Genomic DNA, 14,247 nt, shown 5'->3' with positions numbered 1-14,247 from the left:
CCTTGCGCTGTCCTGCAAATGTGCGATTTTCACACATGAAAATCGCACATTTTCAGGACTAAAAACAGCGCACCACATCGCCGCAAATCGCCCCTATTCGCACTTTTCAGCTTTCAATGCGCATCACATTAAATATGCGCATTTAGGCTGAAAAATGCGATTTGAAAATAGGCGATTTGCGGCGATATGGTGTGCGAATTAAACATGCGCATTTAGCGCATAGCATAGAATGTCACCCATAGTATCTGATTGGTTGCCCAAAGCAACATCCCATGTAAAATAGAACTCCCATCTTAATAAATTTCCCCTTAAGCTGTATATATAAAATAACCAAAACCACATGATCTATATAACTAGAGACACTTTCAAATCCAAACAATGAACTTCAATGCATATATATATATAGTTTATTTTTGTCAATAATTGGAACCATTTAATAGGCGCCAACCTACTATTGTTATCTATGTTGTATTTCTGATTCTTATTAACAGGGAATCTACATACTGTAGGTACGGCAGCAACAGGGAATCTACATAGGTACGGCAGTCTATCAAAGACACTACATATACAGCACGTAAAAGGGTATTGCACACACCAATTATTAAAGTTTATTAAAGATTTATTATGGACCATTTATCATTTGTTTATTTTGTGGTGAGGTGGCATCAATTAACCCTTGGAAACTTTTCTATGCTCAAGGTTAAAGCAAAGTTAGAACTGGTTTATTTTTAAATCATGTATAATATTTACAGTTAGAATTGAACCCCATACACTTTAGGCGACCCTGGGCAATATAGTAAATAATATTTGCCAGGGCCACTGGTGGCCAATATTGAGTGTACACACTGAATGATATTGTTCAGTGAATTCAATGGGGGTTTGGCTATATAGCCAAATTGACCTGAATGTCCAGCAGACGGGAGCATCGTTAATGATACGGAGTGCACACACTAGACTATATTTTTATAGATTGCTCAGAATGCCCCTTTGGACTTTAGCCTTTTTTTAGGATCTTTGGATGTTAGGTCTATTGGTTAATTGTGGAATTTGTTTAAATGCCCATATTGGGGGACTTAGAGATGAAAGCAGCTCAGTTCACTCGTTTAAGCTGCTTTCAGTTCGAAAGCCGCCCAGTGTGTATGGGGCCCGGCCGCCAAGTGTGTACGGGGCCTGGACGCTTATCTGCTGTATTTATAGCAGATGAGCAATGGAGTGGATGATTTGTCCACCCCCGGGAAAGACGCCAAAATGGGTGAAAAATGCTCAGTGTGTATGCACTGAGCATTTTTTAGCCCAGCAATTTTCCCCATCATCGGTCAGCAGACATGCTGGGCAAAGTCACACATTGTGTATGGACCTTTAAATATTAGCAAATATTGGGACTATGAAAGTCTTAAGAGTTGTTTCTCCTCCTACAATTTTTTTTAACCTACAGATATTTAGATCACATTGCTACATTAATGAACTTTCCATGTTTTCTAAGAGGTATAATGGTGACCCTCTTTGTTTAACTTGGCCCAGGTCTATTAGTGAAGCAGCCTTGAACTGGATAGGTCATTTCCTCTTGCCTTACCTTATCATTGATGAGCAGTTCCATTGGGTTATGACCCCACCCTAATAGCACAATCTCATTGGGCTGGCCATTGACAGAATAAGAGAAAGGAGTCCCGGACCCTGAGGTTGATTTGGATTTCAGCCACAAGCATAGAGTGAAAGCATAAAGCTCTGGTAGCGTTTTCCTCATCCGTCCATACATGTAGTTGGTACGGACTGAAAAGCTTAGCTTGAAGTTCTCTGGGTGGTAACCTGGATAACCTGCAAAACAAAACAGTGAAATTCTGTACTGAAAAGTATTTTTATATATTATTTTATAATTATTGTTATTATGTAGATTATTTTGTTTGTGTAATCTATGTAACAGGTTCAGTGTGTAGGTAGTATTAGATTGTGGTTTGCCTTCTAAGTCACTGGTATCTCCAGATCATATGAATACTTTGGGCTTGATGCTGAGTATGTATAGGGCAGGGGTTCCCAAACGTTTTCGAATCACGGCACCCTAGAGCAGGGGTCCTCAAACTATTTTGCTCTGGGACCCCACAGACAATAATAATTATTACAGGACCCCAGCAAGTTACTGCAGAAGGACATTATATCACGTACGTAGTCAGCAGACAGCACATACAGTACATGGCAGCATTGAGGAGGCACAAAATTATGTGAGGAGTCTGAAGTAACTGACAATTCAACAGATTTTCAGACTTCTTGACTCACTGACTGAGATTAGAAAAGTCATCAGCCTAATGGTCAGCAACATAGAGTCGCGACCCCATGCTGAGAAGGTCGGGACCCACTTTGGGGTCAGGAGGACCCACAGTTTGAGAACCACTGCCCTAGAGTATAAGATTTTTTCCATGGCACCTCTAGGCCTCCAAAAATATATATAAAATGAAGTATATTGTTTTTATATATGCTTCTTAGGGTCAGTTATGTGTTAAAGGGCAGGATTTGCTTCTGATTGTACACATTTTATGATTGGCAGCCACCAGCACTGGTTTTGTCAATAAATAATTGATCATAAATAATTTGAATTGGTCCAGGACCACTAACCCATGGTACCTCTGCAAGTGTCCCGAGGCACTCCAGAGAACCACGGCACACAGTTTGGGAACCACTGGTATAGGGGAAGAGGCCCACAAAGATTTGTTTTATTATATGTGTTCTTATTATGCTATTTTACTCTTATCTGTACCTTGAACCTTGCTGTAACAATTGTACATTTCTCCATTGTGAGACGCATAAAGGAATTCTATTCTATTCTATTCTTTTATTTTATAGGATGTGAGATTATTTCTAAACTTAAACATCTCTTTAAACAGAAGGACAGTTTTGCATAAGTATAATTAAAGCGCAAGTGCATCGATGTTGCTTGACCTTCAACTGTATATACAAACCTCCTGACACCCGCAGTGATTCCTTTATAATTTGTACCATTCCTTATCATTCTACGGGGGTTTAATTAATATACAAATTAATCTTTAAAGCTAGGATATTTTTTGTTATTACAAATGTATCAAGTTATAAGAATTACATGTAACAGGATAAAATGTTTAATAGCAACTTTGTATTTTGATCTATGCTACAGTATGTGCGCTTTCAAATATATGGATCAAATGTGCAAAGCCAAAAACATTTTCTATAGTTTGTACTATTCAGTATAATAAACAAAAAATCATGTTAGCAAAAAAAATGTGCAGAATGTTGCATTGGAAAGGGAGAAGGGCAACGCCAAAGCTTTAAACGGGAAGAAGTGAATGTAAATACCTGGGGACATTTAGAAAACAGTACAGAGAAAGCTAATATAAGGGGAGCTTTACAGTATCAAAGGTTGGAGAGAGATGAGGTACTAACAATCAAAGTCTAAAGCTAGCCTTACATGCTAAAATGTTCCAATTACTTGGTTAAAAGGAAAATCTAGTCAATCGGTCCTTTGTTCCCAAATGCCGGAAACTGGATAAAAATGGTCAATCAGGCAGAAAGGTTAAATCAAATGGATTTTAAGATTTTTATTGTCTGTTTTCCAGTGTTTCGGATCAAATGGTCGACTCTGTCATTTGCTCCCATTCCTTTCCAGATATTCATTCCATACAGTGAATTGGTTGGTTGGCTGGTTAGAAAATCTTAAGGTGTATAGCCAGATTTGCTCTCATGTTACAGGCTGTGTTTCAAAAATGACAGAAGCTAATTGGTTGGTACTTAATTGCTCTCCACAGCATCTCTCTCCATGCTTTAATAAATCACCAGCATAACCTTTAGTAATCATTTTCTAGCATTGTTTAAAAAGCCGAAGAACATGCCTGATTGCTATAGACTGCAGCACCCTTTCTTCAGGTACCTGTGCACCTATGTTTTTAGTAAATGTCAAGTGGTTGTATTTCTTCATGACTCAAAATGCAAGTGCATTCAAAACACCTTGTACAGTACTCTGGCTAGACAATTATATATAGATATACAACTACTTATATCCAAAATTAGACCTTGCTCCTAAAATATCATTTCTTTTAAAAGCAGTTGGTGACTGAATGTGCCATTTTACTGAATATAAACTATTCCTAAATCTTAGGATCATCATGCATGCTTATTGTTATGCTGTATGTTCAGCCTTATGATATTACTAGTTAAAAGTCTGTAAAAAAAATGCTCCTACCTCCAATATCCAGCAAGTTTGATTTAACTTCCTGTTAAGGAGTAATCTGGTCTGTCAAGTGGCCTCTAGTGGTCACTGGCAGTACTTCACCTCAGAGGAGAAGAGTATTTAGCTCTATCTACAGTATCTATCTATCTATCTATCTATCTATCTATCTATCTATCTATCTATCTATCTATCTATCTATCTATGACAAATGACCTGGCACTCAAGTATAATGATGCCTTGGTGTCCGCTCCAAAGCCTGTAGGCATAGACAAGCAATGATTCCAGGAAGGGAGGAGGTAGCAGAAAAGAATCCTATAATAAAGGTTAACAACTAAAGCTCAATAATTAGTTGGTAACCTCTTAATAATGTTACCAATTTCTTCTGTTTATTGTTACTCCGCAGTATGTAACATTTATTATTGGATACTTTTCTATCATTGGATTCTTCTCTGCTATGGGTTGATGGTAGCTGTGCGTAAATTGGATTTAGTTGATGATCAGCTATCTGAAGTGTTTAGAATTTAAATTGTATGTACCATCATGTCATGTGTACAGCTACTATTTGCCTGCTTGTTGTATATATTGTAGTTACACAGTTGCCTTGGTGACAGGTGCACATATTCAAGTCAGCCACGGCCGTGTTCAGCCGCTTGGTGATGACGTCATAATACACCGCCCAGAAGCATGGCTGTGCTCTGCAGCGGCGTCCACCTGGGTGAATATAAGGTAAGCTCATTTTACTTCTGATACCTGCTCCTCACCACACTGCTATAAGATAAGCTAACCTCTTGGTTTTAATGCACTGTCTTTTTTAGTAATTTGAAAGCTTTTTTTATATGCCTTATTGTCAGGTAGCACAGTACTTTTAGAAGACAGTTTTAGTGTACACGCTGTGTTCTTTTAGTTTAGTCAGCTTGCTGCACTGACAGGACCGCCATCCCATTCTTTTATAGTGTGCATTACCGATTTTACCATTGTATATCCCCATTTTTTATGTAAAACTTTTTTATTGTAAACCCACATTTTTTTTGCACAAATTTATTTTGTTAACATTTTTTCTCTGCTGTGTTCAATAAATTGTTTTTTCTTTATAAAAACTGTCCCATGTGAAATTCAACACGTGCATACAGTAGTAGTCGCTATCAAAGTCCAAACCAAATTTCTTTGCACAAACTACCCCCTGAGCGGCACACCACCGTTCCTGGACTTAGCTGACACCCCATACAAAATTAAAAGGGGATTGCATTATATGGGACCATACTCTCTTGCTTAACTACCTGTCTGAACCTCCTGGCGCACGTTTCATTGAAATCTAATCCTTCCACAAGCTTATTTTACTGTTTAACTTGTCCTGATGAAAATGCCATAATAAAGGCAGTGAAACGTAGCTAGACATAACCACCCATGTGTCTGCCTTCTGCGACCTGCTGTGAGTGCCGCACCTACAATCGCAGACTACATTTCCCTATCAGTGAGTGCACCAAGCTAAGTAACTCTTTTTATTAGTGTGGACTGTGCCTATTATATATATATATATATATATATATATATATATATATATACGTGGCTGCTCCTGATTCCCCCAGGGCTGTGGTTAAAGCCTCATTTGAACGCAGATGCCTCATCTCTAAAGCTCCTTGATAAAGGTCCGGGCAAGGACCGAAACGTCGGAGCAAGATGAGAATTAACTTGCTGCAATAAATGGAATATTGTGATTTTACACATAATCAGTGACTTCATCATTTATAAGGAGAGTGTTCATTTCTCCCCCCCCCCCCCCAACAGTGGGGAGGGAACATTGGAATATATATATATATATATATACAGATATATATATATAAATATTGGAAGTCCGAGCGCGCACAGTCACCAAGATTCTCGTGCGTCCGTGTAGATGAGGGTATTCCTGCAGCCTTTTTTCCTTAAGAGCCCGACCATGGCTCAGGTGTCCCCCAGGGATTTACAAGGAAAAGGAAAATAGCACATCAAATGAGCATTAAAATGAAATTACCTTTACTATAAAATCACGCTCACATACATGTAAGTTAACAGCAAACAGCTTGCCAAACATATGAAATCCGCGACCGCAGTAGGCAGGAGACTGGGACTCGTCACCACCGTCAATGCGTCTAGGCGGACCAGGAACGTTCTACACAACTATGTTTGAAGGAGACCACACCCAACGCGTTTTGTCATTCAAAGACTTCGTCTTTGAATGACGAAACGCGTTGGGTGTAAGTCAGCCTCGCAACTTTCTTTAGTGAAAATCTTCTGATTGTTTTATTTATAATGCTTGTGTCATTAACGTCTGTTCTCTCTGCTCCTCTCTTTAGTAAACGAACAACATCGGTCTAAATTGCTAAATTTTGCACAGATACGTGTTTTATCAGTAAAAAAAAAAAAAAAAAAAAATGTTTTTAAATGTTATTATAAATTGTTTACCTATATATGTATAAAACTTTTTTATTATTGTAAATTGTCATACTATGTATCAATTCTTCTTTTTATTACTATGTTTGTAAATTTTATTATATTGCCATATATATGTTGAGTGATTTATAATGCTGTAACCAGAGCTAGGATGTTGATTGATCGTGAGAGGGTCAATTGTTTCCAGCTGAATAACAGCTATATATACCATACCTGCACACTGAATAGAAACACCCCCTGACGAAGTCTACCTATGACGAAACCGGTTGGGCGTGGCCTGATTGACAACGCTGTGCAATTCTGTTCCTGACCTACCTGATGTCCACAGACGGTTTACGGCTGGTCCCGGTCTGAAGCTGTTGGCGTGGTGCGGGGGTTTATTCTGGCAAGCAGATCTCTGTTTACTTTCATGTATGTGAGCTTTATTACACTTTCAAGTAAAGTATTGAATTTTATGCTCATGGTGCGCTCCCTCTCCATTTCTTTTTACTTGTTTGTGGGATATTGAACCGTGGTCTGGTTCCCTGGAGAAAGCTGCAAATACTACTAAGAAAGAAAAGGACGCACTCTTAATTACTTTTGGCTGTGCGCGGTTTGGACTCCCTTTTCTATATATATATATATATATATATATATATATATATATATATATATATACACACACAAATACAGTATATACACACAGAGGAGATATTTATCAAGGTGTGGCCCATAGCAACCAATCAAATTCTAGCTATTATTTATCTAGTACTTTCTATAAAAGGATATCTAGTATCTGGTTGCTTTGGTTGCTATGGGCAACACCTTGCCTTAATGTCTTTAGAAGCTTTGATAAATGCTCTATATACAGTAGATCTATAATGTGAAGCTTACCATGCTCCAACTCTGCTATGCGGTTCTGCAGTATACTGAGCTCCTTCTCTATGTCCTGCTTGTCTCTCTCCCCAGAAGCTGTTGCCTGCTCCTTCTCCAGCTCCAATAGTTTGGCAAGAAGTTGGGCCTCTAGTTCAAGGAGTTTAGACTGTAAGGAGTCCCGTCCATAAAGAGGCGAAGGAGAGGTGGATGTGGGAGAGGTCACATTGTTCATTCGCTGCTGGATTTCCAACTGTAGAAAGACAAAAGCAAAACTGATATACCTGGTAGTGCATTATTTTTCTGCTCTGAGAACAGATATTTGCATCCTTAAGATTATGAAAATACATTCACTGCTGACAAACATATTTCTGTATTATTTTGAGGATATTTTATTAGAGTATTACAATTGCAATAATTATGATGAGATTTTGGAAAAAATATATATAAAAAATATATGATAATATGAAACAAATGTGAAATATGAATAAAGTATACACAATCTAAATACTTGGCTGACTTCAACAACTGCAAAATATGTAACTGCTATGACCAAGCTGCTGTGTTCTCTTTGAAATTGATTGTATTATACAAATGGCATATGTACCATGTGTGCAGTACTCATGGAGCCACCCTGCAATAATTACAAATGCCCATTATCAACTGTTGCCCATGGATTTCTCCAATCTGGTTCTCTCCCTGTACAAAACAATGTATGAAGGGGTCATAGTAGCTGACTCTCAATCATTGATAGGCTCCAAACAGTTACCTCTTCCTTTTGTAGAAAAGCAACTTTCTCCGACACCAACTCATTTCACAGGCACCCCATTCAGAACATACATAATTACTATGGTCAATATCATTTACATAATCTTTCAACAAATTTGTTATATTTATGAATGATCATAGTTATATGTCTACAGGATTTTAATGAGGGTCCATGTGGTCACCCAGCTTAACTAGATCCTCCTCTCCACGGGTCTCCGGGATATCATATTGCAAAATTTGCAAGATTGAGTTGCATGTTTCGTATGCGGCAGTATACAACTTCATCCATCTGCTGCACAAAGGTATGCTCAGATGATATGATACGATTTATATGTTACATGATGCAGTAAAGATATCAAACTTGATCATTCTAGGTCAGTAATGGCTAACCTTGACACTCCAGCTGTTGTTGAACTACACATCCCAGCATGCCCTGCTACAGTTTTACTATTTCGCCTGCTAAAACTGATACAGGGCATGCTGAAATGTGTAGTTCAACAACAGCTGGAGTGTCAAGGTTAGCATCACTGTTCTAGGTGCTATTTCAATGTGAAATTTAAAGTAAATACAGATGGAGCCGGGCTCCCTCTTGCTGGCGAATCGCCAGAATGTCACCAATGGCGATCCGCCAGCAGCCCGGCTTCCATCTGACGCGCGTCTCAGTTTCCGGGTGACGGGGCGACGGGAACCCTGTCCGTCTCCGCTTCAGGGAGATGGACAGGGTTAGGGGGGTGCAAGGAGGCGGAGGGGACCCCGGGTGACCGCCGACAAGCCGACGGGGACACAGGGGACCCGTGTGAAAGGGGACATGCGCGCGCATCTCGGGCGCGCGCGTCCCCTTTCGCAGATACAGATGGCGGGTGGCGGGGGATGGCGGCTGGCGTCGCCATCGCCATCCCCTGCAAGGAAGAGACCCGCTCCATCTGTAAATAAATGAAACAATGTAGCTCCCAAAAAGTGGTCTGTCTAAACCAGTGGTTTTCAACCTCGGTCCTCAGGACCACCCAACAGTTTATATTTTACAGGTCACCCGACAGGTGCACAAGTGCACTCATTATTCACTGACACATTTTAAATGATCCACAGGTGGGGCTAATTACTTCACCTGTGATTCTGCATGGAGACCTGGAAAACGTGAACTGTTGGGGGGTCCTGAGGACCGAGGTTGTGACCCACTGGTCTAAGCCCCAGTGATTATAATAACCTATATGGGAAACAAACAACAAGGGTTCCCCCACAAGCCAGTGCCAGGATATAACAGACTCTATGCATATTTATGAATCTTTAAATTTTTACATTGTTCCACTGTAAAGGAACACTTAAAGGTGCACACTATCTCTCCTTCTATCAATTCAGCCTTAAGCCATGTACACACAGTGCAATTTGGTCAGGCCATTTTGACTAGAAGGTTAGGAAAAATCACACCGTGTCTACACTGCGTGAGATAGCGATGTGCGGCGCTACAGCATCACTATTGCCCAGAGATATTTATAGTACAGTCAATTTTGCCTAGCTGCATGTCAAAATCTAATTTAGCAGCCTGCCCGTGTGTACACCCCTTTACTATACATTGAATGCCCAGTCAGAGTTTGCTCTATGGAATGAGCAGCTCTTTGGTTTGTTACATAATAACTCTCACTAATATAGCATTATAAAATATATACACAGTCACAGTCATTTTTCTTTATATTGTACTTTTGTTGACTTTTGTATCAGTACACACTGACAAATGTGCAATGTTAAAATGTTAACAAAAAGCCTGGAGAACCAATAGGAAACAGTATGGAGGTTCAGCTACAGAGTCAGGTAATGAAAGAGCTAAGCAGCACCTGTGTTGTTCCCTGAAGCAGAAGAGACCCTTCATCTAGTAATGAGTACAGAAACTGGGTGAATTATGCCAGCATGCACTGCATATCAAAAACCCCAAGTACCTGTCATGAATCATAACACAGTTTTGAATTTTTTTTATTAAAATCTTCTGCCATTGGCCCTTATTCAGATCTGATCGCAGTACAAATTTGTTCTCAAATTGGGAAAAACTATGTGCACTGCAGGTGGGGCAGATATAACATGTGCAGAGAGAGTTAAGCCGGGTACACACGCTTAGATTTGCTTTATTAGCTATTATTGATTTGATATTAGATCTGGCATTAGATCATCCCATTCGATTTGGCATTAGATCTGTACTTTTGCATTTGATTCGATTTCACAATGTAGGCACAATGTACTCATTCGATTTACTGGATTGAATTTGAGATTTCCTTGTCTGCACAGTAGATTTTTCTATTCGATTTTGAGAAAACGGGAGCGCGCATCGAATCGAATGCAGATCGAAAGTGTCCTAAAAACCATTCGATGTGGATTCGATTTTGCTTCTATAAGCAAAATCGAATCGAAAACAGGGAAAAATCTAAGCATGTGTACACAGCTTTAGCATGTGTACACATCTTTAGATTTGTGTCAGTTATTTTGTTTCTGTGCAGGGTAAATACTGGTTGCATTATTTTTATACTGCAATTTAGATTTCATTTTCAACTAACCACACCTAAATTTAACTCTCTCTGCACATGTTACATCTGCCCCACTTGCAGTGCACATGGTTTTGCTCATTTTGAGAACAAATTTGTACTGGGATCAGATCTGAATAAGGGCCATTGTGTCATGCTGGTTTGTGTCAGTTTGGTTCCTTAGCATTAGTGCTTAAACTCCTCACAGACCAAATACTATTTTCTGGGACATTCGGTTTAAAACCTGAAGAAGCATTGTTTTTATGTCCATCCATTTCTAGCACTGCACAAGGATTAGTACAGTATTGACTGCTCATTCCAGTATGGGGCAAATTGTAGGCTATTCTATTAACAGATGTTATATTTACATTATAAATGAAGTGTTTGAATTATATGGGAGATATTCAATAAGCCATGTTTAATTACCATGGCTAATTATCCCTGGTTGCCCGCACTTAGGGTTTGGTTTACCTGCATCAGGCTGGCAAATCAAATTCTGTGTTAATTCTTGCAAAAGTACATAATTCCATGCAGCATTGGCTCCTAATGTACCTATGTATAGTAGTGAGACTGCCGCTGTCATGTCTACTGGAGAAGGAGAGCCCCTGCTACCGCAGCCTCTGGGCGGTATTCAATGTGAATACCGGCGAGGTGCAGCGAATCCTGTTTAGGATTCGCTGCACATTCGCCATGTTCCGGAGCCTCGCCGGCTCCGGTAATCAACGAGTCAGGGGCTCGCTGCCCCTGACCGGCGAATATGAGCTCCTGTGGCAAACGCTGCAGGGAGCCTGAGGACGGTGGCAGGCAGGGAGATGGAAGTTTTTCTGCCTGCCCCAGAGCGTATGTGGGGGGGAGGTGGGCTCCCCAGGTGCCAGGCGCAAAGGCTGACCGGGTATATTCACTACACCTGATCGTGCATATGTAACGATCGGTTGCAGTGAATATATGAATATCTAATGAGCGGCTCGGCTCCGGCGCCCCTGCTGGCTGCTGTGTAAAAAAAAAAAATTAAATATATATTCATGTGCACATGAATAAAAATAGCATGCCCCTCCTCAGAATAAAATTCCTGATTTTTTTACACCAAATGTAAACAACAAAACACTTTATTTTAAAAGTTCACATTCCACTTCTCCATAAAAAGATAGCGATTGCTACTCTGTGAATCATGGCGAAAAAAAACTTCAAATGTATTCGCCATCTGGTCATTGAATAGGGTGATTCACCGTTTTAGTCAAAAATTCGCCACAATTTGTCAACTTACCAATCAACAGGCACACTCTAAATTAAATTTTATGCAAATTCATAATTTAACCTTTCTTCAAGCCCAAAACTATGTATCTAAGGCAGGCATTCTCAACCACGGTCCTCAAAGCACACCAACAGTGCAGGTTTTAGTTATATCCAGGCTTGAGCACAGGTGACTTAATTAGTACCTGAGTGATTCTGATTAAACCATCTGTGCTGAAGCCTGGATATCACTAAAACCTGCACTGTTGGTGTACCTTGAGGACCGTGGTTGGGAATGCCTGCTCTAAGGTAATATCTTATATCTCTCCCATGGATTGGTCAAAACAATTGGATCTGGCCTTTCAATCCTCTATAAATGGCAGATACACTTTACCAATGTTAGTGAGTCTACCATTGTAAAAGTGCTTTTATATTCTAATAACATTTTACCATCTGTTATGTATCAGGAAATGTTCTGCAATTTTTTTTATGGAGGTTACCTGTCCCCGTCCCACTGCCATCTTGTAGGAGTGTCATCCACATCCACTTGTTTGAAATATACATATTTGTATTATACATAATCAGGGCCGGCTCTACCACTAGGCAGCTTTAGGCAAGCTGCTTAGGGCGCCGGGATCTGGGGGGGGGGCGATATCAAGTCTACAAATCAAAAAATCAAGGATGTCTATGAGGATCCTTGTTGTCCTTAATGCAGGTGGTGGCTGTGGAACTTCCTACATTGCTGCCCCCTCCTCCTTGTACTCTGTTGTGGGTGGCAAAGGGGAGGTTGCAGAGGACCTCCAGGGAAAGCAGGGGACTTGGCCACCTTCCAGGGGGGGAGGGGGGATTGGAGGACCACATGATTTAAAAAAAATTGGGGGGGGGGGGGGGGGGGTAGGGGGGAGTAAGTTGAGGTTTTGCCTAGGGTGCTGAGAAGCCTTACACCGGCCCTGTACATAATAGATTACACTAAACAGGAAGACTGCCCAGTTGTACATATAATATATAAGTGATCACTGTAAATGGATCCCGACAGTCATTAACCCGACGTCGGGATCCCGACTGTTAAAACACTGACGGCTGGGTTCCCGACGGCCGTCGGCTATTTTCCCTCGTGGGGGTCCACGACCCCCATAGAGGGAGAATAGAATAGGTGGCGAGCGTAGCTCGCCACCGTGCCCGCAGCTTGGTGAGCACAGCGAGCCCGCAAGGGGCTTTGTTGCGCTGGCCACGCTGTCTGAGACCAGGCAGTCGGGATCCCGACGGGATAATGACTGTCGGGATCCCGACTGTCGGTGAATCATACCACACCCCTGTAAACAAGCACATTCCTGCATGTTGTGTGAATGTGTGCAGTGATTAGATCATTCTGGTCAGAGGTACACAACATATATTTACTGGCTGTAGATAGCCCATAATTGCCTACTTTTGAAAACTAGTTTCAGGGAGATTATAGTTTGTAGCAGAATTTTGCATAGCGCCCCATTGAGGGGGCATGTCATGCTCCACCCAAAGGACGTGTCTAGTTCCATATATGGGGAGATTGTGAAAAGAGATTGTGAACATGGCACCTAGAAGCGTGGCTGTGTATTGCTACATCTGCGAGGAATCTTTTAAAATTACTTATATCCAAATGTAGATGAGCCCCAAAGCAGTTAGTAAGAGATACTGTACTTGGTAAAGTGCTGGGAAATGGTGCTGATGATTCAATGTAAATGTATCTATCTCTCATTCCTTTTTTACCCCAAAAATGTAACAGTGTAATGTGGGCTAGGTGACATAAGGGAGATGGCTAGACTAATGAGGGAGAGAGGGAGATTGCTGCTATTTCAGGGAGTCTCCTGCAGAATGCAGGAGGGTAGGCAACTATGAGATAGCCTATGCTGTGCTCACCACAGTTATGCGTCTGGATGTTAGTTGACAAACTAATATATGTTATTAATGCTGATTCATGCTAAGAGTGCTAAGAATGGATAGATCTGCATTCGGACTGGCATGGATACACAATGGATTGGCCCCTTTCCCAGCATTGAGCTCTTTCCTGTTTTATTGTGTAGCATTTATCGTAATAATACTATAAGGATACATTCTATTAGTGACTCCTGCTTATTTAATTATTAACATTTTCTTATATAGCAAAGAAATTTAATTGCTATTTGAGCTTTTGTTTAAAGCTCTATACACACGGGGCAACAGGAGCCGGGAGCATTGCACTGAGCAACGTGTTTAGGCACTCAGCACACATCACTGATGTACATGCGATGCACC

The 14,247-nt window shown here is 40.6% G+C and overlaps 1 protein-coding gene across 1 annotated transcript in view; it reads right to left on the bottom strand.

The window, feature by feature from the left end:
• NPTXR (neuronal pentraxin receptor) overlaps positions 1 to 14,247 on the bottom strand; it is a 36,516-nt gene that overhangs the window by 5,369 nt on the left and 16,900 nt on the right. The window contains exons 2-3 of the mRNA XM_083156522.1: positions 7,496 to 7,727; positions 1,574 to 1,815 (exon numbers count right to left, since the gene is read on the bottom strand). Coding sequence (XP_083012648.1) covers positions 1,574 to 1,815; positions 7,496 to 7,727 — 474 coding nt within the window. The remainder of the gene's footprint in view (positions 1 to 1,573; positions 1,816 to 7,495; positions 7,728 to 14,247) is intronic.

The sequence above is a fragment of the Crinia signifera genome, chromosome 8 (assembly GCF_055691185.1).
Source record: "Crinia signifera chromosome 8, ASM5569118v1, whole genome shotgun sequence".
NCBI lineage: Eukaryota > Metazoa > Chordata > Amphibia > Anura > Myobatrachidae > Crinia > Crinia signifera.
The sequence above is the reverse complement of the archived record's forward strand: the minus strand, read 5'-3'. Positions and strand labels throughout refer to the sequence as shown.